Here is a 27,707-nt window from a genome sequence, read left to right as displayed (position 1 = left end):
TTGCGGGTCATTCTGGGTTTAGGAGCAGTTGGAAGATGGTTAAGGGATTGGTGAAACGAAATAGAGAAGTCTACCACAAAGTGGTCAGACCATGGGACAGGTAAGGGGGACTTGCAAGATACTGCATCCAGATTAGATAAAATTGGGTCGAGCAAATTACCCGCCTTATGAGTGGGGCCAGAGTTGTGTAGGGTAATATTCATGGCTGCTAGATCAGACAGTAAATTAGTACTGATAGGGCAGGTTGTATAATTAAAATGAATATTAAGATCCCCGACAATTAGAAAGTTAGTTGCCGTCAGTAGTAGAGGATCTAAATGCTCTGCAAGAGATAAAGACCAGGAACTGGCGGGGCCAGGGGGGCGGTAAATCAAGGCACCTGTAAGAGTGAGATTGGGTGATAAAAGTATCTTAAACAGCCCAGCCTCACAGTTAGGAATCGCAATATCCTCCCATTTACAAGAGAGTGCTCTTTTAAAAATAATGGCTACCCCCTCCCTCCCCCCTCCCCCCTCCTTACCCTTTCTGTTTCTACCCGTGTAGGTGTAATTATCTGGAAGGGCGGCTTCCCTCTGGTTCCCTCTGGTTAGCTGGGTCCCCCCATCTGCAAGATGGCGGGGACTGAGAGTTGTGCTTCACCTCGCCTCCCCCACCTGACGGGTGGAGTTGGCAAAGGTTGGCACACCTCTCTTCCTCACTTGTATTTACTGCCGGTTCTCCTACCGAAAGTGGGGTCAGAACCAGTGGGGACCCGTTGCTGAAAGCAGCAAGTGGCCTGGGGAAGTTCACAAAGGCAGCAAGCCTTTGAAGCTTCCCCTTCGTGGACCCTTCCCATCCTGGGGGAGGCGACTTGGCATCTCGCCCCAGGATGTGCATTGTTTCAGGCCCCAGAGAGCAGCAGGCTCTTGACCCAGGAGTCCAGAAACATGTCTGGTGGTGGCAGCTGAAAGCAGCCACTCAGCCTAGACACTAGTGGTAGGTCGTTTTTCAGGAGGCATCTCTAAAATGCCCTCTGTGTGCATTTTTCATTAAATCCCACACTGGCATCAGTGTGGGTTTAATGTGCTGAGAAGTTTCATACCAAACTTCTCAGTTTTCAGTGTAGCCATTATGGTGCCATGGAGTTCGTAATGACAAACTCCCAGCACCATAAACTCTTAATGGCGGCACTTAACTTACAATGTCTAAGAATGGACTTAGACACTGTAAGGGTACAGGGCTCATGCACCTGTATCCTCACCACTGGTACAGGGCACCCAGCTAGAGGGGTGACTGATCTATGGCAGGGCAGTGAGTTGTAGGCATGGCACACAGTGATGTGTGCCATGTCGACTCCTATCTTTGTTCTGCACCAAGACACGCAGCCTGCAAAGGCAGTGTAAAGGTACATGACCTCTAAGGGAGGCACAATAAGTGCTGCAGCCCTTAGAGGCCTTCCCTGGTCACAGTGCCCTGGGTACCTGTGGTACCATTTACCAGGGGTCACCCTGTCGCCGGAGATGCCAATCGGGTTTGGGTTTCAATGCAGTTTTGGGGAAAGAACATAGGACCGGGGTACTAGATTAGCAGGTGCCCAGGACACACTCAGTCAAAGCACATCTGCAGTTCAGCAAAAAGTGGGGGCAGCCATGCAGAAAGAGGGCACTTTCTCAGAATATCAAAGAGGCAACTGTCACAGGAAAAGAAAATGTGCCTAGAGTACGCCTATGTTTGACCTGTGGTGAAAAATCAGCAAATCAAACAAGACAGATGTGGAGAGAGAAATGCAGAAGTAGAAAGAAATGAAGGGTGAAAGGAAGAGGGGTGAAGGGAAGAAAGGGTGAAAGCATGGGTAAAGGAAGTAGAAAAAGGTAGCAGGAAGGGAGGGTGAAGGGACGATATGGAATAAGGTAGAGTGTAAGCAAAGACGGGAGTGTGGAAGAAAGGATTGAGGAAGGAAGGTTTTGGAAGGAACAGTAGAAAGAAGGAAGGTTGAGGGAATGGAAGGGTGAAAGATAGATATATACGGAAGGGCGCGGAACAGTGATGGGTGTAAGGATGCATCAATACAAGGGGAAAGAGATAGATGAAAGGATGGCTGTAAGAGTGCGGGAATGGCAGGTTAACAAAAGGAATGAAGAGATGGATAGAAGGGTGAAAGGATGAAGAAAGAGTAAACAAATCAAAACATTGAAAATTGATAGATTAAATGGTGAGTGGAGAGATGGACAGAAATGTGAAAGAAGGAATGGAAGGGTGAGAGGAGGGATAGAGGTTTAAGATGGATTGGGTGAATGCCTCAGCCCAACGCTAATTCCAGCCATCAGTCTTCAGTCAACTCACAAAGAAATTGTTAGAACAGCACCCTTGATTTACTTCCTATTACCCAATTAGGCTCCAGTACCAGATTGCAATGGTATGCCTAGGAAAGACTAGCATTCAAAAGCACAGTGATTTTGTAACATTAACCACATTGTTACACCTGCACAAGGAAACGCTTTTTGTTTACACACATGCTAAATGTAATAGAAATGTATACATTTGTTCTCTTCGATTTATTGCTATGAATGGTTGACTGAAACAGAAAACAGTTTGTTAATGGTTATACATGCTGAAATGAATATAAAATAGAAACCATTCAAGATTAAGATTAATGAACATAACCAAAGCCCCAACTATTATTGTAAAAATTTTATTTTCCATTCATATCAATAATCACTGTGGACCTTGGCAACCAATTGATACAAGTTTATGATACAAATAGAATATGTTCCAATGACCTGTACATCTGTAAAAGAGGTAATCTCAGGTTTATGGAAATGAAAGGAACTGCCACCAAGTAAAAAGGCTGGCTGTACCAGAATGCAAATATTCAAACACCAATCCTACAAAGAACCTGAGATAATATACATCGGCTGATACTAGGCTGAATGATCAACTATGAACATCTCTCAAAATAATTTCAAAATGAAACAAAAGAAAATCATCAAAACAGCGGATTTGTTTGCTCTACACTACCTTCTTCTTCACTCGAGGCCTTTGGCTGCCCACGAGGCAGATAGGTCAACTGTACCTTCCTGTTAATGCCAGAAAAATGCCCATACCTGTAAGCAAAATACAGAGAAGAGGTGTCAAGATTTATGATTTTACTAGGTCATCTTTAGAAGCACATTATGTATAGATGTTGCTTTTGACCAACAGATTTGCCCCATCAACCACTAAAGTAACCAACAAAGTGGTGTTTTTTCCAAATGCAATCCCTACTTAAAATGAATGTAATAATATAGAACAAGCATTTGCAATGCAATAGGTCTCGCATTAGGAAAGTTTGAGCTATTGGTATTGTAAATGACACATTTTTTATTTATGTGTTGGTGTTAGAAATGGGATCCCTGGCTGGGCAGAGCTTGCGCCAAAGTCAGTCAGAGACCACCATTCCCCCGTCAGGGCAAGGGAGTTACACGCCAAGATAACCCCTGCTCACCCCCTTGGTAACGTGACACGAGCAGTAAGGCTAAACTCGGAGGCAATGTGAGTTAAGTGTTTGCGCGCACGCGCACCCAGCAACAACACCCAAGGCCCACCACAAAGGAAACTCCACACAAGGTTATGTATAAAAATAGCCTTTGTATTACACCAAACACATTAGATAAAAACACACACTTTACAATGTGCCAACAGGCACGGGCAGAATTTACAGGGGATATGTACAAGACAGGGCCACATGGACCACTGTCAGGAATATGCACTTTTAGACTTAGTACTTGGTAGAACTAGCACTTGTAGGAATAATAATTAGCACATAGCACATATAATAATAATTACTGTAGCACAAAATAGAACATAAAGCACACAACCAGTAACCACTGGTAACCGGTAAGTACCACCTGCGCAACCCTAACCACCTTAGGAAAATGTCACTCAGGGAACCAGGACCTCACTAGCAACACATGTACTAGGAGAAAAACAACCACCTAAGTATCACCATACATTTAGGGGCATAGGCATAGGAACATTTTACACATGATGCATCCTAACATTCAGAGGTGTAGGAGAAAAACACATGAGGCAGAAATATACCTTCAGCGGTGCAGCAAAGAACAATTGCGCAGAAATCACATTAGGCCACAACCAGTGACTGTCCCAAATGTCAGGGGCCTAAACGTAGCAGTTGCCCACTAAGTGCTGGTTAGCTGTAGCAGGGAGCCTGGCAGGCTCTGTAGACAAAATGCCCCCGTGAGCCTCGTGGGCTCTGAACAAATGTGGCCCCAACGTTGGAGTCCCCCCTCTGGGGACTCGAAATCAATGAATATCCCCAAGAGCCTCGTGGTCTCTAAACAAATCGCCCCCGCAATGTAGGAGCCCCGCTCGGGGGGCTCGAAACTCCAGTGGTGCCCAGGAGCCTCTTGGGCTCGCCAAATAAATATGCCCCCTGAGCCCCTCTGGACTCGAGCGAAAGGTGGGGCAAGGTGGGAGCGGCCCGCTGTCTTCGGGGCCGCTCTACTAATGAGGAAAAATGCCTGAGCCTTGCACCAACACCACGAGACTTTGGCCTCGTACACCCCTCCTCCCGGGCAGCTCCACTCACCGGTCTGCTTCCCGAAGGCAGCTCTCTTCTCCGGCTGCAGGGCTCTCCCTTCCCTCTGGGAGCCTCGCGGCTCTCGCGGCTAGACTTCTCCTGTTGCTCCGGTGCGGAGCGGGCCACGCGCTGGGTGCGGTGGAGGCGAGGTGGGCTCTCGTCCTCCTCCTCGATGGCAACGCACCCTCGGCCGTAGGCAGGCCTCTCCCAGGGCATGGGAGCCCCGCGAGGGGGTACAAAGTACTTCCGGCCGCCTTCCCTTCACTTCCGGGTCGTCCTGTTGTCCCGCCCCTGGCCTGCCTGACTTCCGGCCGGGCGGCGGCGGTAATTCTTTCCCCGTGACACGGGGTGAGCTCCCGTCCGGGGGGGCAGCAACAAATGCGGCAAAGAGCGGGGTGGGCACCCCCACCGTTCAGCTCGGCCACAACACGCAAGCCTTAGCCCGTGAAGCGCTCCCGAGCGTTAGCAGAGCAGAAAAGATAAAGCACTCCCAGGCGCTAGTGAAATCAGCGCTCCCAGGCGCTTAGGGCAAAGTTCAGGCCCCCAAAGTCCAGCAAGAGTCTCTCAGGGTGTGGGGGGGCAAAGCTGGGCCCAGAGCCAGCTCACAGGTTCCTCCTAGGCAGGGAGGCAATCCCTAGTGGCGGTCCTCCTGGCGCCCAGCAGCAGCCCCCCTCAGGAAACGATTCAAAAAGAGAACAGATTGTAAGGGGACACAGCCCCTTTTTATACACAGTATTCCTTTGTCTGGCTTCAGGGTGAGGGGATAAACCAGTTGCAGCTGGTTTGTGAGCACTCTTGATGTGCTCAGCCCCTCACTCTATTCACAGGCAGGGCTAGGGACATTAGACGCACCACAGGGGGCGGAGCCAGCATTGTGTGGGGAAAGCCCAGCCCTATTCAGGACCCAGGTGCACCCCTCCCTCACATCAGCATGCTAATCTCTCCATTCACCACCGGGGCAGACCCATCCAGACTCCTGGAGCCAGGCTCACCAGCCAGCTCTAGCCAATCACACGCCAGCACACTCACTGCACACGCACACCCATGTCTCGAAGTGGCACTTCCATACTAGACACATACACGCCGCATACATCATTGCGCAGCATTCAATCACACGAGTCCGCACATACCAGACTCGAGCCTGCACATCCCATGCATCAGGAACTACCAGGGACACATACATTCCCCATGCATTCCTATGGGAGGGCAGACCTATCTCACCACATGCACTCAGAGTACGCACACACTTTCCACTGGGACACAGTGAAAGTGCACAGAAACCAAAAATCCCCATCACCAGGTCACCATTAAAAGCAAAAAGTATAGGGGTGAACCTGCCAGAAGGGCCAAGTCCAACAGTTGGTTTTAAAAATAGCGAAATTAATAGCTTTGTCATTTACAATGCCAATAGTTTAACTTTTGAAAACGTGACACCTATAGCATTTGTGATGCAATATGTGTTGTATTTACGTGACTTAGAAGTATTGATATTACAAATAACAATGGCTTTTAATTGGTTTTAAATAATTAATACTTAAATAAAATGTATTGTAATTTATAATGGCAATAGCTTAAACTTTTGTAAATAACTTCTGTGAAGATTATGTTCATTGTATTTTATTGTGACGAAAATCCAAGCACAGAAGTGAAATATTAACAACATTTTGTGACATTTGTAATAAAGCTTGAAACATTGAGAGAACATATTTGAACCAGTTGTTGTTGAATGGTTGCACAGATGGATGCTGTGGTGGCGCTGAGTGATGTGGTGGCGACGAGTGATGCTGTGGCATTCAGTGATGCTGTGGTAGCGCATAGTGATGTTGTGGTGCCCCTGAGTGATGCTGTGGTGGTGCTGAGTGATGCTGTGGTGTTGCGATAGAGTGAGTGCGATAGATAGATAGATTGAGTGAGGGCGATAGAGGGAGGGCGATAGATAGAGGAAGGGCTATAGATAAATATAGTGAGGGCAATAGATAGATAGAGTTAGGGTGATAGATAGAGTGAGGGCGATAGAGGGAGGGCGATAGATAGAGGGAGGGCTATAGATAAATATAGTGAGGGCAATAGATAGATAGAGTTAGGGTGATAGATAGAGTGAGGGCGATAGATAGGCAGATAGATAGGATAGATAGATACAGTGAGGGTGATAGATAAATAGATAGATAGATAGAGATAGATAGATAGATAGATAGATAGATAGATAGATAGATAGATAGATAGATAGATAGATAAAGTGAGTGCGTTTGATAGAGTGAGGCCAATAAATAGATAGAGTGACGACGATAGATAGAGTGAGGGCGATAGATAGAGTGAGGGAGATAGATAGATAGATAGAGGGCGATAGATAGAGTGAGGGCGATAGATAGATAGAGTGAGGGCGATAGATAGATAGAGTGAGGGCGATAGATAGATAGATAGAGTGAGGGCAATAGATAGATAGAGTGAGGGAGATAGATAGAGTGAGGGCGATAGAGTGAAGGCGATAGATAGATAGAGTGAGGGCGATAGATAGATAGAGTGAGGGCAATAGATAGATAGAGTGAGGGAGATAGATAGAGTGAGGGCGATAGAGTGAAGGCGATAGATAGATAGATAGAGTGAGGGCGATAGATAGATAGTCATCGAGTGAGGGCGATAGATAGATAGATAGATAGTCATCGAGTGAGGGCGATAGATAGAGTGAGGGCGATAGAGTGAGGGCGATAGATAGAGTGAGGGCGATAGATAGAAAGAGAGTGAGGGTGACAGATAGATAGATAGATAGAGTGAGGGCGATAGATAGATAGAGTGAGGGTGATAGATAGAGTGAGTGTGATAGATAGATAGATAGATAGATAGATAGATAGATAGATAGATAGATAGATAGATAGATAGAGTGAGGGTGATAGATAGATAGAGTGAGGGTGATAGATAGAGTGATGGCTCAACTTAATAGCTGACAGGCCTGTGCAAGAACATCTACAGTTGATTCATAACCCCATAGACGTGAAGTTAATGTATTTAAATGTGTATTTTACAGGAGCACGACAAGAAGGGGTCTATTTTAACGGTAGGGGAAAACTACCCAACTAACATCCTGAAAGATTACCAGTAAAAATAAACACCCAGCCAATATAGTCACCAAGTAGATTTAATAAACAAAATGTGTGGTGGCACTGCATCACAAGCCATGATTTCTTGGAAAGCCCAGATGGGGGTGGGGGCGGGTGTTTGAGGCCTCAGAGCATGAGTGTGCGGGCTGGGGGAGGGGGAGCACAGGGAGAGGGGAGGAAATATGCTATGGGAGCCTAAGCTTTTGTGTGGTCGGTTAACAAGCAATCACAGGCAGTGATAAATGAGCAGGTCCTCTCTGCTTCCGAGTCCCTGCAATTCTTTTACTAGAAGCACTTCTCCGCAGTGCTGCGAGCTGTGGCATTTCTCAGGAGCAAGCAGGGGCTCTGTAAAGTGAGTCCTTGCACTTCCATATTTCACTAAAAACCCTGATCACAGGAAGAAAACGATCACAATAAGGGTTCAGGGTTATTTCACAATGGGGAGACAGGTCCTTGCATTAAGTGAGTGTAACTTGGTGACAAAACATGTTTGAGCTTTCGTTTGAATATATTTAGTGGGCACTTTCGGGGGCCTCTCCAGCCAGTAAACAGAAGTGACCGAGGGGAACAACAGAAGAACATGGCAAGGTACAGAGACAGCAAGGCAGACACTCAAACAAATACTCTGTAACAGCCCCAGACACAGGCAGACAGAGGGGACGGGAATACACCAAGAATGGGGAGAGGAGTTGGCCTAACGGCTAGGGCGCTCGACCTCGGAATCTGGGTTCAAGTCTTGGTAACGACGTTAAAAACCTCCTGTGATTCTGGGCAAATCACTTAATCTCCCCGTGCCTAAAATGAAAGTAACTGGAAACTTAAAATGTAACGTAACTGGAAAAATATGTAAAGCGCTCTGATACCTGATTCGGTTCGGGTCTAGTTCGCGCTATATAAAACTCTGCAAAAAAAAAAAAAACAAAGACAGTAGAGGAGAGGCAAGAAAAATGAAAGATGTGAGGCACAGCACATAGAAAACGATCTATAACAGAGACAGATATAAGAAACAGAGACACAAGGCGCAGAGGTTAAGAGGAAGAAGAACGCCATTGGAGAAAATGCATAGAAAGAAACGGTGATAAAAGCGGACAGCCAAAAGATAAATAGTAGACAAATACACAGACCCACAAAGGCAAACAGACGGGCAACAGAAAAGTCGAAAATCTGGAGAGGCAGAACACATAGAAAACAAGTGATTGGCTTTGCTAATCGGCTGGGTGTTGAAAACAGGATGGGTGAAGGGAGGGCGAGTGTTAACAGAACGTTTAACAATCAGGAAGTGGGATGCAAAGCCAGAAACGGCAGGGGGTGGGGGAGCGGATTCCTTTGAAGTCTGATGCCAAGGCTCACAGGCTGCCAAATGGTGTGTGATGTGCATGTGAAGCAATGCCTTAAGCGAGACCTAAAAAGCAAGGGATATATTTTTGTTTATGCCACCCCGGAAAATAGTCGGAAGGAAATAGGAGATGATGATATGAGCTATCGGCATTATAAAGGGTTATCTTTTGTTTTGAGTTATTTATAAATTTTTTAAGAAATGTAGTATTTCTGGATTGTTTATCAATGCGGCGAGGCTCATTTATAATCCCCATAGCGGTGGCAGCAATGAGAGTCCCTGGTTTTCGTCTTCCTTGGGTGTATATCCACGAGAAGAATATGTATTTAGCATCTTAGTCATCGTTCACGAAAATACACATTGACTAATGTAGGAATGAAACAAAATGAATGGGATACCTAAAGTAGAGGAGAACCCCTGGGAAAAGCCTTTCATATCCCCTATTTGAAACTCAAAATCCCGTGCACACTGTTCCAGTCTCTGTTTTTGTCTTCCTCTCCTTTCAAATTAAAAAAATGTTCGCTCGTGGAACATAACTGGAATGGCTGCCGCCGCTTGCCCGACAACGAGTGAGGTTGCAGGTCTAGATACGAGCGATTGAAACAGGACCCGGAAACATGATTTGCTTGTGGTGAAATTTACATTTATTGCGGAAGAGGCAAGCATACCCGGTATCGACGGAGGACACAGTGTGATGTGATAAGGCAACACCGACCCTTGATGAAGTAAGCTTGTCAAGGGCGGGGAGAGCATAATCGGGGCTCGGCACAGTTCATTTGCTGATGAGGGACACTGGCAGAAAGATTGGAATCCTAATGGAGGCCAGACACAGGTTGAATGCTGTTAAAGGATAACGGCTGAATGAGTGAAGTTTGGGTGAATTACTCTCGTAAATGGGGAGTAAAGCATTACCCGAACAATACACTTGCAGCAATAGAGAGATGATGGGGATATATACTTGTCTCTGAGATACTGTAGTCGGAAAGGCATGCAATAAAAGAGGCAGGCATACGAACTGTGTTTGTCTTTCCTTCTATGATATCAACATGAGCAAATTATTATGATTGGAAGGAAGTTGAGGGTATGAGCAGCACAGAACTGGCAGAGATCGTAGGTTCAACAAGACAGTAGGGAAAACAGTAATGAGGAGAAAAACAAGCTCTCGGCATTGCGTGGTGGGGGCGGGGGAGCGGCATTGAGTGGCGGGGGCAGGGAAGCGGCTTCCTTTGAAGTCTGAGTCTGACGCCGATGGTGTGCGATGTGCACGCGCCCGGCTCACATGAACTGTACCCGATCCGCAGTTTGGGTAGACTTTTGAAAGCCTTACTATAATCTCGACAAACAAGCAATGCTAAAGCAATGCTGTAGTCGAGACCTAAAAACGGCTGTTGATGATACAGTAGTCAAATGTAAGATAGCTGAGTGAATGAATATATTAGGTGAAGAGATCGGTCTACAGACTGTGGAGATAAATTGTCTTTCTCTCATCATAAATCAGTATGTTAAAATGACTTTGGTGACTCCTGGGAAGGAATAGTCATCCGCATGGTAATGGACGTCCCCCCTGCCTTGAATGCCCTAACTGTACTGATCTCTGAATGCCTAATGCAGACTTTTATTCTCATAGGCAAACATGGATTGTGCAGGTGCCATGACATAGGCCTGTCTCACAGATTGCAGTCTTTTTAGCCTGGGCGAGGTGCTCAAAGCACCACCCTCACAGAGGTGGAAAGCTACTGCCTTCACCACGAGCTAAGCAGCACGAGTGCGGTGGTGGCAGCATACTGTGTAATGCCCAGTGTGAGTGTGCAGGTCCTTTTAGGTCGAGCCTAGACAGTGCTTGTGCTGTCAGGTGATCTGGCTCCTCCCAAGCTTTGGATTGGCTTTTGTGTGTGCCGTTTAAAAATTGTAGCTTGCAAATGGCTAATAGTGGGTGTATGTCTCATCTTTTTTCAAAAGTTCACTCCCATGAAGTATTGCAGCGGCTGTGAGCAGCAGTGCACACACTGGTGGCTGCTGCGACAGGAGGCACGCTTTGCACTGACAGCTCTCCTCTCCATGCATTTGTAGCTGTGTAGCTGGAACACCAAGCGCTCATGTTAGTCGCTCTTAGTTTCTGGCCATAACATCATTTTTTAAAAATATGTTACATTATTACAACACCTCCTGCTCCGTTAGTTCCTTTCTACTCTCGATGCTCTGCACACACCTTCAATTGTTAACCTCCCACCCCATTCATTCTGCCCCCTCCCGGCCTCTCTCCTAAGCGTCGTAAGATGCGGTGCCTCAGTTTAACAAAGCACTGCACCCCATAGTGCCGTGGTCTGGGCACCAGCTGACCCAGAGGGTGGCGGAAAATACAGTTATTTCGATGCATGCTAAATCCTGAAGTCTCAAACAATACCATGCACTTGTTTGCAGTTAGCATTGTGAAATATGGGGGTCTTACAACTTAGGTGGAGCTCGTTTTCACCCTTGCTCCAAGTCTAGCTCCCCCCCAATTCTCTCTCCTCCCAATGCTCGCATCACCTGCGGCCCCTCTGAAGGTGGTTACTAGACATAAAGATTGGCATAGCCTGCACCATTCCAGCGGGCCTCTGCCCTGGGCGAGCTGTTCACTGCTCCTACGGTGGGTGGGGGCAGAGGAGCCAGCCTTGGTTGCTGTTGGACCCACCATCCACACACGACTGACATGCACACTAAACTGCTGTTCTTTTCCTGCCCTGGAGCCACACATTCCATCGCATTGCATGAACAGTGACCCGTGGAGTCACCCAGCACACAAGTGTGCCCCTGGCAATACGTCTTTTCCTCGCCCCTCCGAAATGTCTATCAGAGTCTGTGTCCTCAGGCATCGCCTACGTCTTCGCACCCATCCCTCCCCCGCACACCATCCCACACAGTCCCCAACCACGCCCAAAAACATCTGAACCTGGGTCTGCCCCAGTTCATCTCTCTCTGAGTCTGTCTCTTCTGTTATCCCAGGACTCACGATCAGGCTCCCCTCTCCATGAGTCATTCCCCCTGCCCTGCCCTCCCTACCCAAGTCCCTTTCGGCATCCCTTCCCCTTCTCCAGCAAAACCTTTGGAAACTTTCAGGTGAGTTTTGCCCCCCTCCCTTCACCCTGGCCCCTCCTACCTGTCCATCGACCTTCCCGCGGCCTGGTGCTGTAGTCATGGCTGACTCTTGCATCTGCTCTTGCTGGCTGTGTCTTCTTGCAAAACTGTCCATCTCTGTTTTGATTGCACTCTAGATTCCATCCTGCTGTCGACCTGTTTCCCCCTCACACTACCTGTCCCTCCCTTGCCCCTAGTGTCTTTCAGTTACTCTCAATGTCCTGGTCATTTTCCCACTCTTACTAGCCTTCTCTCGCATATCCTCACTCTGGCTGTCTCTTATGTACCTTCAGACGGTTTCTTGCTTTAATTTTCACAGATTTTCTGTTCTTTCGGCCTTTCTGTCTCCCTCCCCTCACACAGGATCTCTCTTGCTTGCAAGCTGACAGTCACTTGTGTGTCCTCTCATGACTGTACTCTGCCTTGTCAGTATCTTTCTTCCCTCACCTTAACGGTCTCTCACTTGCCCTCAGTGTTTGTCAATGACTCTGTTGCTCTCTGAGTCCTTCTCCCTTTCTCACTAGCCGCTCTTGCATACCCTCACTGTGGCTGTCTCTTATGTACCTTCAGATTGCCTCTTGCTGGGTGTCTCTGTTTTCTGTCTTCCTACCCTCAATGGATCTCTCTTGTTTGCAAGCTGACCATCTTTCATGTGTCCTCTCATGACTGTACTCTGCCCTTTCCGTCTCTTCCCCCACACACTAACGCGGGTGCCACAAAGGTCTCGCAAGCGGTGTTTATGCACTGCTTACAGGTCTTGTAAACACATAATTTAAAGGCATTATCATTTACAATGCCAATAGCACAAAATCTCACAAATGCGAGACCTATTGCATTGCAAATGCTTTAACCTGTGCCACTGGAGTAAGGCCTACAGGCTTGCTCACTCAAAGTTCCACTGCTGTGTGCTTAACCAAGCCCCTTGACCTACATCAGGTTGATGTGGATTGCAGCGCAGAAGTGGGGTATCTGTTCTGGGTGTTTGTGTGCCTGGGAAGGGTACAATACAGGGATAAATGCAGTACTGTGCAGTGCGTGCAGGTAGAATGCATGGGCTGGTTTTGTGTGTGCCTGTGAATGGTACAATACCTGAAGGTTGTAGAGCCATGCAGTGCGTGCATGTTCAATGTATGTGCTGGGTGCATGTGTGCCTGTGAGTGGTACAGTACATAACATATGTGGTGCTGTACAGTGCAGGCATAACTAGATGTGCAGGTCGTATGTGTGCCTGCGGATGGTACAATAGATGGCAGACTATGGGTTCCATTTTGGGAGTCCCAAGCTTGCATGGTGAAACAGGAGGAAGATAAATTCCCCAGACAGATTTGTGTATTGCAGCATAAAGTATAGTCGAAGTAGACTCCTGAGACAGGGACTAGAATTGGGGCTTACCCTGGATGTTGTATACTGTGAATGGGGAATAACCACTTTCACTAGGAGTGAGTGGGACCCAGGAGAACCGCCTAAAGCAGAGGTCTTCAATCTGTGAGGCGGTACCACCAAGGGGGCCGAGGAGTCATGGGAAGGGGGTGGGGGGACGCACATTTCCCAGCCTAACTTCTGCCTGGAATCCAAAATGTCTGCTCTTCATTTCCCCAGACAGTTGATTCCCATAGTTAAAATGCTTCAGCTGGACTGTCAGTCACGTAGTGTCCTCTGCTGTGAAACCGAAGCACGGGAGAAAGCTAAACAAGCTTTCCTGTCAGGGTGCCTGCTTGTCTGAAAGAAATAAAAATGTGCTCTACGAGTTATTCTGCAAATGTAAGGGGTAATAGGCAAAATGTAGGATGCTTGGGAGCTGGTACTGGCTTTAATTGATCGAATCACTAGAAGCTTTGTGATGACAAAGATATTCTTTGAGTGGTAGTGCAAAAAGTTAACAACTGAGCTGTAAAGTATGTACTTTTAATAAATAAGTTACTAACCTTCTGTAACGCCTTATCTGGTAGAGACAAGCTCTAGCCACAGGTTTCCTACCTTAGAATTACCCCCAGGCGCCAGACTAGATCCGGAAAACCTTTCTACAACAGTACCTCTGCGAGTCAGTACAGGGCGTTGACCGACTCCATAACATGAGGTCACGGACAATGTCATGAGTGATGTAATATGTGAGGTCATAAGCAGTGTACTGTGGAGGCCTCTTGCATAAGCCTTGGCACTTAAGTTATAGTTAGCTCAGCTAACTATAGTTGCTGAATTTCTCTGGTTTTGTACGAGTGAAATGTCAGCCTAACTACAAGGTCCCTGTAACATTTGTTTTTTTTCCAATGAATTTCTAAGGTTTTTTTCATTATTTCCTATCTATAGCCCCCTTGTAACCTTTGGGTTTTTCAGTAAGATTTTTTTAAATGCTCATTCCAAACTATAACGTCCCTGTAACGTTTGTTTTTTTCAGTGAATTTCTAACGTTTTTGAAAATTCTATTTCTTAATTGTAACGTCAATTTTTTTTAAGTGAGCCTCTAAGATTTTTGTATTTTATTTCTATAATTGGATATTGTATATTATATTTATATTATATATCACTCATTCTTTGATTTGGTATGTGTTTATCAGAAAGTACATTAATAACTGGTTATATTTTTAAGAATTGTTTGAGTCAGAAAAACATTGTCGCATTTACTGTGGAGAATCTGTGATCTACAAATGTATTTCCCATACTGAAAAATACAATTAGACATTTTCTAAATAACGTTTAAGTTTAAATATTTTGTAAGATATTGTTTTTCATTTTCTTTCTATGATCAATTTAGGAGAAATCCACTTTTACAAAAAAAATTATATTCTCGACTACTTACGTCATCGTGGTGCCGTCGGTAGTCACGAAGAGTGTGTGGTTTGTACAAAGTGTAGAACATGTATATAGACACATTCGACAGTATATTTAATAGTAGAGCTTTATTAGCGTACTTTTCAAACTCATATTTTGTAGTGAGTTTCCAGAAAAATAGTCTACTAACACTATTATTTGTTTTTGCGGGGACGCCGGGCATCACGACGACGTCGGTATTCACGGAAATCACATGTTTTTCAGAAACTCTAAAACATATACATATACAGATTTTTCAATTGATGTTTGACAGTAGTCTTAGCTGTCGCTGTCAATACACACTCTCAACACAAAGGCTCTTGTCAGAGCCACACAAGAAGCCAACATTTTGCTCATTTTCTTGTCCAATAATTCCTTTTTTTTAATCTTTGAAATTTGCGATGACGTCGCGATGATCTCGCTCACGCCATGAAATCACAAAACAAAAGCAGACATTCAATGACCACCACCATATTAAAAAATTCATTCTAACTATTACAATACATACATTACTAACCCCATCACTGCTTTGAAAACTTATTTGTACACATATTTTCTATTAAGTTTTAAAGAAACTGTTTAAACTCTACTTCTCGTTTTCGCGATTACACCGAGTGTCGTGATGATTGTGCCTTTTTTAGGGGGTGCAAAACACATATGTACACATTTTACAGTAATTTAGACACTAGGGGTTTGTTACTGTACTGTTTAAACTCATATTTTTGTATAGAGTTCATATAAGAACATCCATTTAAACTGATTTTCTTTTTTCGCAGTGATGCCAGGCATTGCGATGATATCAGCAGCCGAGATCACTGCAAATATGTTGTGAAATTACAAAACAAATGCAGACATTCAATAGCCACCACCACATTCAAAACTTATAAGTGCAAAATGGATTATAACCAACACAATAAACACATTACTGTCTAAATGACAGTATAAGAGCACGTACAACTCCCTTAATAGCTCTCTAACACAGTGCATAACTTTTTCAGTGTTATCTATGACTACATGCATCACTGTATTACTAAGTCTCTCATTTGCTGTTTACGTATTTGAGAGGATCTGTGCATCAGTCTATCAATACTTCTGTATCTAAATGTGTGACTGCCTCAATGCATCCATGAGTTGGTGCATCAGTATCACAATGGGTCTGTGATTGAGGCGTAAGTATCTCACTTAATCTGCGAGTAGGTGCATGAGTGCATTTGTAAGTATATGACTGTCTGACTGGTTCTGTGAGGGGATACATGAGTGTGTAAGTGGGTGTCTGAGTGGGTGCATGAGTCTCTCAGTGGATCTATGACTGGCAGCGTGAGTGTCTGAGTGTCAGATGGTTCAGTGAGTGCATGGGTTTCTGAGTATGACTGTGAGTAGGCACATGAGTCTCTGAGTGTATAACTGATTGGCTGCATAAGTCTATGAGTGGCTGTGTGAATGAGTGTGTGAGTGGGTCCGTGAGTGGATGTAGGAGTGTCTGAGTGGATCTGTGATTGGGTATATGAGTGTCTCAATGGGTCTATGAGTGAGAGCATACATCTATGAGTGGGGAAGTTAATGGGTGCATGCATGAGTGTCTGAGTGGGTGTGTGACTGGGAAGGGGAGTGTCTGGGTGGGTCTGTAAGTGGATGCATGAGCCTTTACTGGGTGAGTGGGTGGGTGTGTGTATATCTGAGTGTGTTTGTGAATGGGTGTGTGAGTTTCTGAGTGTATGAGTGGCTGACTGAGTCCATAAGTCTCTGAGAAGGTCTGTGGCGGAGTGTGGGAGTGACTGTATGGGTGTTTGAGTGTCTCGGTGGATCTGTGAGTGGGTGTATAAGTGTCTCAGTGGATCTGTGAGTACATATGTGAGTGTGTAAGTGGCTGCATGAGTATCTGAGTGGGTGCATGAGTGCCTAGGTGTGTCTGTGAGAGGGTGCAAGAGTCTCCAAGTGGGTATGAGACTGTACACATGAGTCTATGACTGAGTCTCTAAGTAGGTGCATGAGTCTCTGAGTGGGTCTGTACATGGATGCATCACTCTCCGAGTGAGTCTGTTAGTGGGTGCATAAGTGTCTGAATGGGTATGTGAGTGGGTGTATGAGTGGATATGTGAGAAGACACATGAGTCTGTGAAAGTGACAGGCGAGTTTGTACAAATATATATATATGTATAATTTTTTATGTTTCCACTAATGTTCGCGATGACTTAGCGATATTACCGACGTCCCCACATTGGTACATGGGGGCCGCTGGCAGTCGTGACATCGTCGCGAATATTGCACTCAATTTAAAAAAAATATTTTGGACACATACCAGGTGACCCTTATGTAAGCTTCCACATAAATATTCAGCCCCGGAACCGTTCCCTGACAATAAAATGGCGGCCGGAACTTTCTGTTCAGGTTGCGTCCAGCCAATCATAGGCGTGCGCATTCGTGATTCATTGCGAAACCACAGCGAAATATCCGTGGCCATATCTATAATTTTTGGCTTACATTTCTAAAAACTACTGGATGACTTTGCACCAAATAACAAAGAGCACAATCTGCATATCATCGTCCACCTTTCTGGCAAATTTGGTATAGTTCCATCCCGCAGTTCAGACTGTGGGTATGACGAGGCGTTCCTTCGGGAATTAACATTGCAAACGTGTGTGTGCGTGTGCGTGTGCGTGTGCGTGTGCGTGTGTGTGTATATATATATATATATATATATATATATATACATACACATATACACACACGTACAAACATGCATACACTACTGACAGTTGCCAGTAGGTAGGTAGGTAGTTATATATATATATATATATATATATATATATACATCAATACAGCAGACAAGATAGAGGAAATAGCATGGAAAGGCCAATGCCACAAGTGAAGATCCACACCAAGGAACCAGTGTAAAGAACAGAAGTAACAATGGAGAGGTAGTTCCTACAGCCTAATAAGGATGTGGCCTAGAAGGAAAAGGAAAGTTCTGGGTGCAGGGGACAATCTGTGCACTGAAAACAGGTCACACAAAATCAGAATTGGAATGCACTTTACGTCAAGGAGAACAAACTACCTACGTGGTTGGAGCAGTATCCGTGCTAGCCACGAGAAGAGAGGAAAAAACTCCTCGGAAAAGAAACCCCCAGGATCATCAATCTCCGTACGAACCAACCCAGAGTGGGATGGGCATGGAATCTATGTTCAAGTAGATATGAAAGATGAAAAAATGGCTATAAACCCCAAAAGGAGTAGAAGACACATCTGAAGAACATCCAGGCCAGTGACAACACTGGGGTTGGCATAGGAGGTGTGAGGGAAACAAATCCAAAAATATAACCTCAACCAAGGCAAAAAGTAACTGTAGCTGTGCACCGGGCAGAAGCAGATTAAAGCAGACCATGCAGAGGCATAGCAGAGAAAGGTTCAGAAACGTAGGCAACACGTACCAAGATAGGGACACGGCACGTCGACAAGGGACTTAAGAAAGCAATGAAGGGACAGAATCCCGTTTTGCCTGTGCATAGCGAGAACCAGCACAAGAAAGGCAAGCGTCTGAGGAGAGAAAAGAAGAAACACCATCCAAGTGAGGGCCAGAGAATGCACCTGAAGCGAATAACCATGCCGCTTCTCTTGCATCTGCTAAGGGAAGAAAGGAACCAGATAAAGAGGAGGGCAGAACCCCATGACCAGTGCGGAGAAACACTCAACAGCAAGGAGGGTGGGGGACAGGAGGAATAAGGCCCCCGTGCACCATCTTCTGACTTGCACCGTTGCACCAAAGCACGGCATGTGGAGCCCCCCATAAGGACCAGATGGAGGAATAGCTGCAAGGCATACAGACAAAGTACCCTGTAGGACAGGGGGTAAAGGCAACTTTGCATCCACACAATTTCATGAAAATACCCCAATGAGAACTTGAGTAAAAAAGCAAAAGATCACTGCTACACTGGTGTAGAAACCCAACAGAGCCAAGAAACAAGATGCTTCTAAAAAAAAGCAACCAGGGACCACAACCAGTCATCAACAGATAAAGAGAGCAAGAAAGGAAAGTCCCTGCTGGGGCAGGAGCACCACAACCGATGCCACTCAGAGGCGATGGGTGAAATAAAGAAACCAACAGGCACCACCCTATAATGGCTCACACAGAAAGAAAATCAAGGAGACCATCCCTGGCCGGACTGAGTACGGGTTAAGGAGAGGACGGTATAGAAAGCAGGGATTAAGATTTCATTCTTCTATGACTATTCTGAAAATGGCGTAAACTGAAGTCAGCTTGAGAGAGAAACCGATATTGACCATCGAAAGGCATGTCCATCAAGGAGAACTGAACAGCCTCAGAGAAATCAGAGGTGTGCAGGCAGGCACACTGGCGAAGAGCTATGGAGAATGCCATGGCTCATCTGACAAAATTTGTAGTATCCAAGTCACAATGGATCAGTAATTTAGCCGCCTGACTGCCAATCTGGACCATCTGAGTAAGAGTGTCCCAAATGTCATCAGGGACGGAAGAAGAATGTGGGAGAGACTGAATTCCACAACATGTGAGATGAATGGCCCAAAACACATGCACTATTAAGGGACTGCACAGAGCATCTAGACTTTTAGCCTCTGTCTGGAGGGACGCCAGGCACGGCGCTGATGTCGGGGAAGGCTGTAACAGCCTGAACCACAAAGCTGTGTGGAGTAGGCTGTCGGAAAATGCAGAGAGGATCGCCAGGGACAGGATGGTACCTGTGAGCAATAGACCGATCCATGAAAGCCCTTAAAACTGGTTTAGCCCAAGTGCCCAACAGAATATCAAAGAGGGCTACACTGAAGGGGAAAACATGTTCAGTCCTCATTTGACCCCGGTGAAGCACCCCTGGTAGGGGATCAATGCCCACCTTGACAGAGGAAGCTGTAGCCCCAGAATCAAAGCAACACTCTGTAAAAGCTCAGCAAAAGCCGAGCTAGCCTCTGAAGCAAGGCTAAGAGGAGAAAACAGCTCAGAGGATGGGGGAGGAGAAAACAGCTCAGAGGATAGGGGAGGAGAGAACAGCTCAGATGATGGGGAAGATTCAAGGCCAATAGCCTCACCAAGGTCAGACACCCAATGAAACGTCAGAGGAGGTAGAGGAATGTCAGTTATGTCATCACCGATATCATTAAAATACCTGTGTCACAAGGGGAAAAAAGCAGGGGCTCCTCTAAAAGCAGAGGACGGTAGCCTGATAAGAACTGTTCCATTGACACCACTCCCGCCGACACCTCTGCGTCAGAGAGGAGACACAAAGTAGGGGTCATCAGCGCGATCGATGTTGATGTTGATGTTGATGGTGGCACCGGCGGATCCACGACTGGTGTCACAGTTGGGAACCCCGACGGCTGTGCACTGGAGCCGATAAAGGTTCAATCACAGATTCACGAGGGAGATCACGCAGGTTTGGACAGTCAAGGATTCACCGACCTTACTGGGGCCAAGACGTGTACCAGAGGGAGGCTTACAGCCAAAAATGGCATGAAGGGAGAGATAGAATTCCCTCATCTGAGCCAGAGTCACCCTTGCACCGGGAAACACCAGACGGCCAGAAACAGATTCTCGCTCTGACCCAGAATTCGTAGGAATAGGAGCCGTGTCACGGACACCCCGCGTACCTGGTAAATTCTAGGAAGGGCGCGGGGCCAACTGCCTGAGGCGTGACTTACCAGCCAACAGCAAGGACAAAGAACTTCAGGAACTGTTCCACAAGCAGTCCTCGGAGTGAGTACCACGACCAATCAGGGACCTTCGACTACCACGCCGCTCACAGGGTCAAGCAGTGCTCCTGTAACGTCAACAATCAAAGCGGAGATGATCAGCACCGTTCAGAGTTAGGGTGCAGGCCCAGACACCACATGCAAATAGAAGGGGTGTGTGGGGTCGACATCGTAGTCTACAGGACCTCGAAAATATCCAGAAAAGGCACACTGTTTCATCGACAAAGTCGAGATAGGTCAAAAATGAAAAGAGGCACTGCTCGTCGGATACGAGTGGAAAGGAAGAAACTGACATCGGCTTGTCGGGGGAGGGCTTGTATGGACTCTGCTGATGTCACAACAGGTGGATGATGTTCTTATGGAGTCGCTTGACGCCCCTTACCAACTTGCAGATGTACTGCTGTAGAAAAGTTTCCGGAACCAGTCTGGCACCTGGGGATAATTTTAAGATAAGGTATCTGTAGCTTGATATGTCTTTCAGATTGTAACTGTGTGTACATAGCGCTTACTATCCCTGAGGAGGTGTTGAAGAGACCGTTCAGTCTGGGTATTACTAGAATGTATATTATGGAAGCACCATTTTGTCATAAACTGGTTTGCGCATTTTGTATCAGTCTATCTTATACTGTATGTAATGTATGTAATGCAAGTTTAAAAGAATCACATATTCACAGTGCTTTCTATGACAGGCTGTGACCTCGTAGCACTAAAAATGCACAAATCCCTATCCTCCACTGCACCAACAAAGATTTAATTCTGTGACTCTCTGCATTAACTAATTGAGGTTTCATAATGTACTATACTGCATGTCTCAGTAAGTAACAACCTTTTTTTCTTTTTCTTTTTCATTTAAGCTGCCCTTTATTTTATATGTAGCTACCTGACTGCGAAAGATCTAAATACAACATACAGAATAATTTGTTTCAGCCACACCTTTGACCCTGCTCGGACTCTCAAGGCCCTCCAGCACCCCCTAAACATTACTAAAGTCAACAACATGGGGGGGCGTGGCCAAAATGGCGGCGTGAACAGACGTCCTGCTCCGGAGCTCCCGCCGACGGCTAAGAATAGCACAAGCTTAACGGCCGTATTAGCGGAGGTCGGCATTACCTGCCGGTGGGCTGTCTTCCCGTGCACTGGGGGAGCGGTGTTGGTTCAGCGACTGGTGATCATGGGGCTCCTGACACCCAGCGGAGATCAGCGGGCTGGCGAGGCGGCCGAGGCTGGCGGAGAGGTGCAGCCGAACGGACAGCATGTCGGAGGTCCGGGCGCGCTGGCCTGCGCGTTGCTGAGTGTGTACGGCGCGGAGCGGCGGGTGCCGCGGAAAGCTGAGCAGACGCACCAGCGGAGGAAAGGAGCTGCGGCCTTTCGCTCCTTCGCAGAGGACGAAACCCGAGGCTTGGTGGTGGTTCCGGCCTGTCCGCCATCTTGCGTGGCGTCAGCGGCTGCGGGCCCGGCAAGGAACGGCCCCTTTGACATCCTCCTGCAGCCGGTGGGCAGCATTGTTAGACAGCTGGTGTTGGGGGCCTGCCTGGCGAGAGGTAACGGGGCTGGGTGACATTTTGGAGCGGTCTCAGACGAGATATCGACATACCGGAGGTGAGCTGCCATTTTGGGACGGGGCCTCCACGCCGGGAGTGTGAAGGCCTAGTTGCGGTGAGGGCAGATCGGCAGGGGCGGCCTGTGTGGAGGTCCCCTGAGGCTTGTGTTGGGAGTTGCGGAGGACACTGCGTGACCGCGAGGCGGGCAGTGAAGGGACCAGGAAGAACTGTGGAGAAGACTGGCGGGGGGCCCCCTGGTGACTCTATTAAGATCGGCAGAAGGGGGCTGAGTGGTACGTGTCTGCAAAGAGGCACGAGACATTGTAATGTACAGGAATTTATATAGCGCAAATCACCAAGCGGTTTCTAAGCGCTTGCTTAGGGAACCCGTCCTGGTATTCCCCTGTGAGATAACCCCGGCAGGGTATCCGCAAGGTGAAAGCCAGGCATCCCGCCACGAGGGGCCGTTGTGGAGATTAAGCAAGCTACTGCCCAGAGTCGCAGAGTGTGAACCCGTGAATCGAGTAGGCACCGGAGCGAGAATTGTCAAGTCCACGGATATATTTAGGACTCAAGACCCCGCTGAGCAGGGAATTGAACCCTGGTCCCGGGCTGACCGCTGCTTCCAGGTCTGCCTCCTCTAACCAGTGAGCCACACTTCTCCACAATTGTGGATGGTGGGACAGACCACCCCGCTATCTACAGGGTCGTGGTGGAGCTGGTCGTCCGTTTGGGGGTCTAGGAAGAGGCACTACATTGTGGGGGTCGTGCACTGGGGGCCCCATCTTGACTGTTAGGGGCCGGTGCCAACGCTAGACATGGAGTACGCCCCTCCTGTTTTGCCTGAGCTGTTGTGCCTACGGATCCTCCCTGGGGCTATGATGGTGGATGGCCTTAGCCCTGCGTGAGCTGGTGATGGTGACACGACGGCAGAGGGGGATGGCCTAGTTCGGACTCCTGGGGGCGCGGTAGGCAGCACTGAGTGGAAGCTGCAACTTGCTGCAGAGACCCTGATCGAATTTGTGGGATGGATTGATACCCTCGAGGTAGAGAGAGTCGATTGAAGGCCTAGGGGCGAGCATCGGGTAGTTCTGTGGTGTGGACTCCTGGACCAAATACTGGGCGGCGCAGGATCGGCTCTCTAGACGTCGCATGAAGCATCGGACCATGGTGTGGCGGCCCTCTGAGGAGTATTGGTGGCTGGTAGTGAGCTTACCGCTCGGAGTCCAGGGTGGGGCCGCTTAAAGTAGCTTTGTGTGCCGCAGAGTGGGACCCGCGGGGCGTGCAGCCGGCTGGAGTTCGTGAGTGACCGGCCTGGTCTTGAGAGGGGCCCTGGGTCATGGTGGGCCCGGTGGGCATCTTCCGGGGAGCACGCGGGCCAATATGTCCACGGCGAGAGTCCGCAAGGATAAAACTGTTAAAGATTTATTTGCCAAGGCCCAGGCGAGTCAGCAACCCAAAGACATGGCGGCGAGCGCGGCCCGTTCCGCTACTGAGCAGGTGGATGGCTCGGAACCTATCACCAAGGCCTTTCTGGAATCGCTGTTCACCAACCTACGAGAAGACATTCATACTTTAAAGAAGGAATTCACTGAGGAGATTAAAGAGGTGTGCAGAGATGTGGACGGTATAGGGGACCGTGTGGCAGAGCTGGAGACCAAGGGTGATGGACGGGATAACAAAATAGAGGTGTTGCGTCAAGAGATAGTGCGGATCCACTACCAGCAGGTTGATTTGCAAACACATTTGGAAGATTTAGTGAACCGTTCCCGTCGCCATAATGTCCATGTCCGAGGCGTCACGCTTACTGATGATACCATAGACTTGTTTAGAGTTAGGAGCAAACTATTTAACCACATCCTGGGGCGTCCCTTGGAGTCGGAGCTCCGGCTGGAGAGAATCCTTAGGGTGGGTCTCCCACACTCGTCGGCAGCTCCCCCTCCAGACATCTTGGCTTGCGTGCAAGACTATCGCCCGAAAGAAGAAATCCTTCAGAAGGCACGACAACTACACCCTTTGTCTTTTAAGGATCAATCTCCAATTTTATTCCAGGATTTGTCCGCACTTACACTGCAGAAGCGCAGAACCTTCAAACCTGTCACATCCTACCTACAGCAGCACAATATCTCCTATAGCTGGGGCCACCCTTTCCGTTTGATTTTTAAAAGGGACAACAAACTCCAACAGCTTCGGTCTCTTAGGGAGGCGTGCCGCTTGTTGGGCTTAGACCCTCCGGCTGAAGAGGACGAGCTGGGAGAGCCTGCGATGGAACTGGAGGACACTAAGCCTCGGTGGCGACAGCAGGGCAGACGGCGCCGGGTACGGAAGCCTCCTGTAGCTGAGATTAAGGATGGACAGCGTGCTGCAGTGGAGGCAGTGTCATCTGGTTTAGATCCATCTCATCCCAGTTGAACTATGTGCTGATTTTGCTCATAGCCGTTTCATTGATACTGGTTTGGCATAAGCCGTCGGCGGGAGGGAGGGCTCATATGTACTGACTAGTTTACCCCGTTGCTGTATCTTTCCAATCACCTACGGATGATGGACAATGTGTACTGTTGGAAAGGTTTGGTCTTTTTCACGGGGGTTTATTTGGGAAGGGGGTGGGGTTGTTCCAGGTCCATGGGTACCCTTGGGTGGGTCCAAGCGCTAGGTCCATAATGGCTTGCAAGAGGCTTAGTTGGTCGCGTCCCTCGCAGGGCTGCCAGCTTTCTATTTTTGGACACAACGGAGGTGCTGCCAGCTCTTTTCTCTTGGGCACGCTGAATTTTGTGAGAGTCATGCCTAACACTGAACATCTGAATCCTGACATTAAATGTTAGGGGACTTAACAATCCAGTGAAGCGGAAAGTGGTGCTCTCTTTTTTGGAGCACTCGAAGGTCGATATTTGCCTCCTACAGGAGACGCATCTACTACAGAAGGATTGTCACAGGCTTAAGTCCCGTTGTTTTCCACTCCAATTTTTTTCCTCAGCTTCCACTAAAACGGCAGGGGTTGCGATATTGGTGGCCCAACGGTTCAGGGGAAAGGTTTTGCAGAAGGGGGCGGAGATAAGGGAAAGGTTGCTGTCCTATAGATTCTCCCTGGGTGGGTCAGTCTTTACAGTAAGCTCTGTTTGTGCTCCCAATGTGGGTCAAGACAGGTTTTTTCATATGGCGCTTAGCGAGGCTGCTGCCTCCCCCGACCGACATGTTCTGTTGGGTGGGGATCTTAACCTGGTGTGTGATAACCTCCTAGACAGGTCATGTCAGCGTACCTCTCAGACAGGTGCTCTCTCTAACAGGGGGTTGGCCCGGCTGTGGGAGATGGGAATGGTGGGCCTCTGGCGCAGCTTCCATATGGGGGATAGGGAATACACATACTACTCTAACGCGCATAAGACCTATGCCCGTTTAGACTACTTCTTGGCCTTCAGGCACTTACGAAAGAGGTAGAAATAGGTGCTGCGACGCTCTCAGATCACGCGCCATTGACTGTGGTGTTTTCCTTTCCGCCGGTAACGCGTTTAACGTGGAGCTGGAGACTGCGGGACACGCTTTTACACCGTAAGGAAGTAGTGGGGAAAATCAAGGGGGCCATCGCGGATTATCTAACACACAATGGTAATGCAGACACCACATTAGCGACACAATGGGCAGCGCTCAAGGCGGTGTTACGTGGCGAGTTCATTGCGATCTCAGCGGCGGAAAATGTAGAGAGGGCGCGTAAAAGGGAGGCGCTCACACAGAAGACGAAGGAATTAGAACACATGCACCAGCGAACGGGAGCTCCTAGGTCATGGAAGCAGCTGCGGCTTATGCGGCAGGAGTTGGCTGCGCTGGATCAAGATCGAGCTGAATACGCGGCCTCACGGCTGAGGCATATGTATTATACTGGTGGGGATCGGTGCGGGCGCCTATTGGGCCACAAACTCCGCTAAGTGCTGGAGATTGACACCCGGGGGGTGGGCGGGTCACTGAGGATTCTGACATAGCGGCCGCGTTAAGCGAGTTTTATACTTCCCTGTATAACGGGTCCTCGCTTGCACCCACTGCAGGAGAGTCCTTTCAAGCGTCTGTTCCTCTCCCGGCCCTGACGAAAGATCAAGCAGACCTTTTAGAACGGAACATCAGGCGTGAAGAGGTTATTGCGGCCATTTCACGACTTAAGCAAGCGAAAGCGCCTGGGCCTGATGGCTTCTCTACAAAACGTTTTGCCCCCAAGTGGCCCCACTGCTGACTGCCCTTTTCAATTCCTTCTCAGAGCCGGGTGCTATCCCGAGGGACCTCCTAGATGCTACTATATCTGTCATTCCCAAACCGGGGAAGGATCACTCGCAGTGTGAGGCGTACCGCCCCATATCCCTTCCTAATGTTGACCTTAAGATATATACGGGCATGCTTGCGGCCCGGCTTAACCACTCATGCCAGGGTTGATTGACCCGGATCAGGCTGGGTTCATCCCGCAACGACAAACCGCTGATAACACCAAGAGAGCCTTGCACTTGATAGAGAAGGCCATGCGGATGCCTGGTGAGTTTATGATGCTCGCGATTGACGCTGAAAAAACGTTCGATCGGGTCCATTGGCCATACCTAGAGCAGGTTCTGATAAAGGCGGGAATGGGAAAAAGGTTCCGCACATTGGTTATGAACTGTTATAAGTTCCCAACTGCGACAGTTCGAGTAAACTGTTGTACTTCGCCTCGCTTTCCCATCGAGCGAGACAGGGGTGCCCTTTGTCGCCCCAGCTCTTTGCTCTCTACATGGAGCCGCTGGCGCAGGCAATGAGACTTAACCCACGAGTGCGAGGGATTGAGTTTGGCACGTACGTTCATACAATAAGCCTATATGCGGACAATGTGCTCCTTTTCTTATCTTCTCCCAGAGAGTCGTTGCCGGCTTGTCTTGACACTTTGGATGCATTCGCGCAGGCGGCGGGCTTTAAGGACAACATGAATAAGTCGGTGGCTTTGGACCTCTCTTTAGAAGGTCCGACACGGGCGCATTTAGAGGAAAACCTTTCCTTTCGTTGGGCGTCTGAAGCCATCCCATATCTGGGGATTCAGTTGGCATCCACATTGCACAACACTGTCAGTATCAACTATTCGCGAGTTCGCCAGAAAATCAGGCAAGAGCTGGGCAGATGGAGGCACTTTCCGCAGTCCTGGTTGGGAAAGGTGGCTGCTATAAAAATGACAATTCTTCTGCAGATTCTTTATTTATTTCGCACAATCCTGTTACGTCCACCCGATGGATGGATTTGTCAGACCCAATCTGAGCTGGCTCAGTTTATCTGGAATGGCAAGCGGCCGAGAATGTAGCTTAGACTGGCGACACTTCTCCCCGAGAAGGGAGGTATTGGCCTCCCAGACTTGCTTCTTTACTTTCAGGCAGCACAACAGCGGGCTCTCCTGTGGAGTGGAGTAGATGGGAGTCCGAAAAGCACTGGCTTTTTCAGGACCAGGCGATTGCGGGTCTCCCGCTTCAGAAGGTTCCCTTTCTTCGTCGGCGGCACAGACCCCCCAACCTTTACGCCTCGCATATTACCAGGGT

At 48.0% G+C, this 27,707-nt stretch overlaps 1 protein-coding gene across 21 annotated transcripts in view; it reads right to left on the bottom strand.

Annotated features, from left to right (window-relative positions):
• Positions 1-27,707, bottom strand: part of PPIP5K1 (diphosphoinositol pentakisphosphate kinase 1) — a 1,366,868-nt gene that overhangs the window by 709,708 nt on the left and 629,453 nt on the right. For all 21 annotated transcript variants that reach the window (XM_078683299.1, XM_078683308.1, XM_078683288.1 and 18 more), the window contains one exon: positions 2,998-3,083. In XM_078683299.1, coding sequence (XP_078539425.1) covers positions 2,998-3,083 — 86 coding nt within the window. The remainder of the gene's footprint in view (positions 1-2,997; positions 3,084-27,707) is intronic.

The sequence above is a fragment of the Lissotriton helveticus genome, chromosome 3_1 (genome assembly GCF_964261635.1).
Source record: "Lissotriton helveticus chromosome 3_1, aLisHel1.1, whole genome shotgun sequence".
Lineage (NCBI taxonomy): Eukaryota > Metazoa > Chordata > Amphibia > Caudata > Salamandridae > Lissotriton > Lissotriton helveticus.
This window is presented reverse-complemented; position numbering and strand designations above follow the sequence as displayed.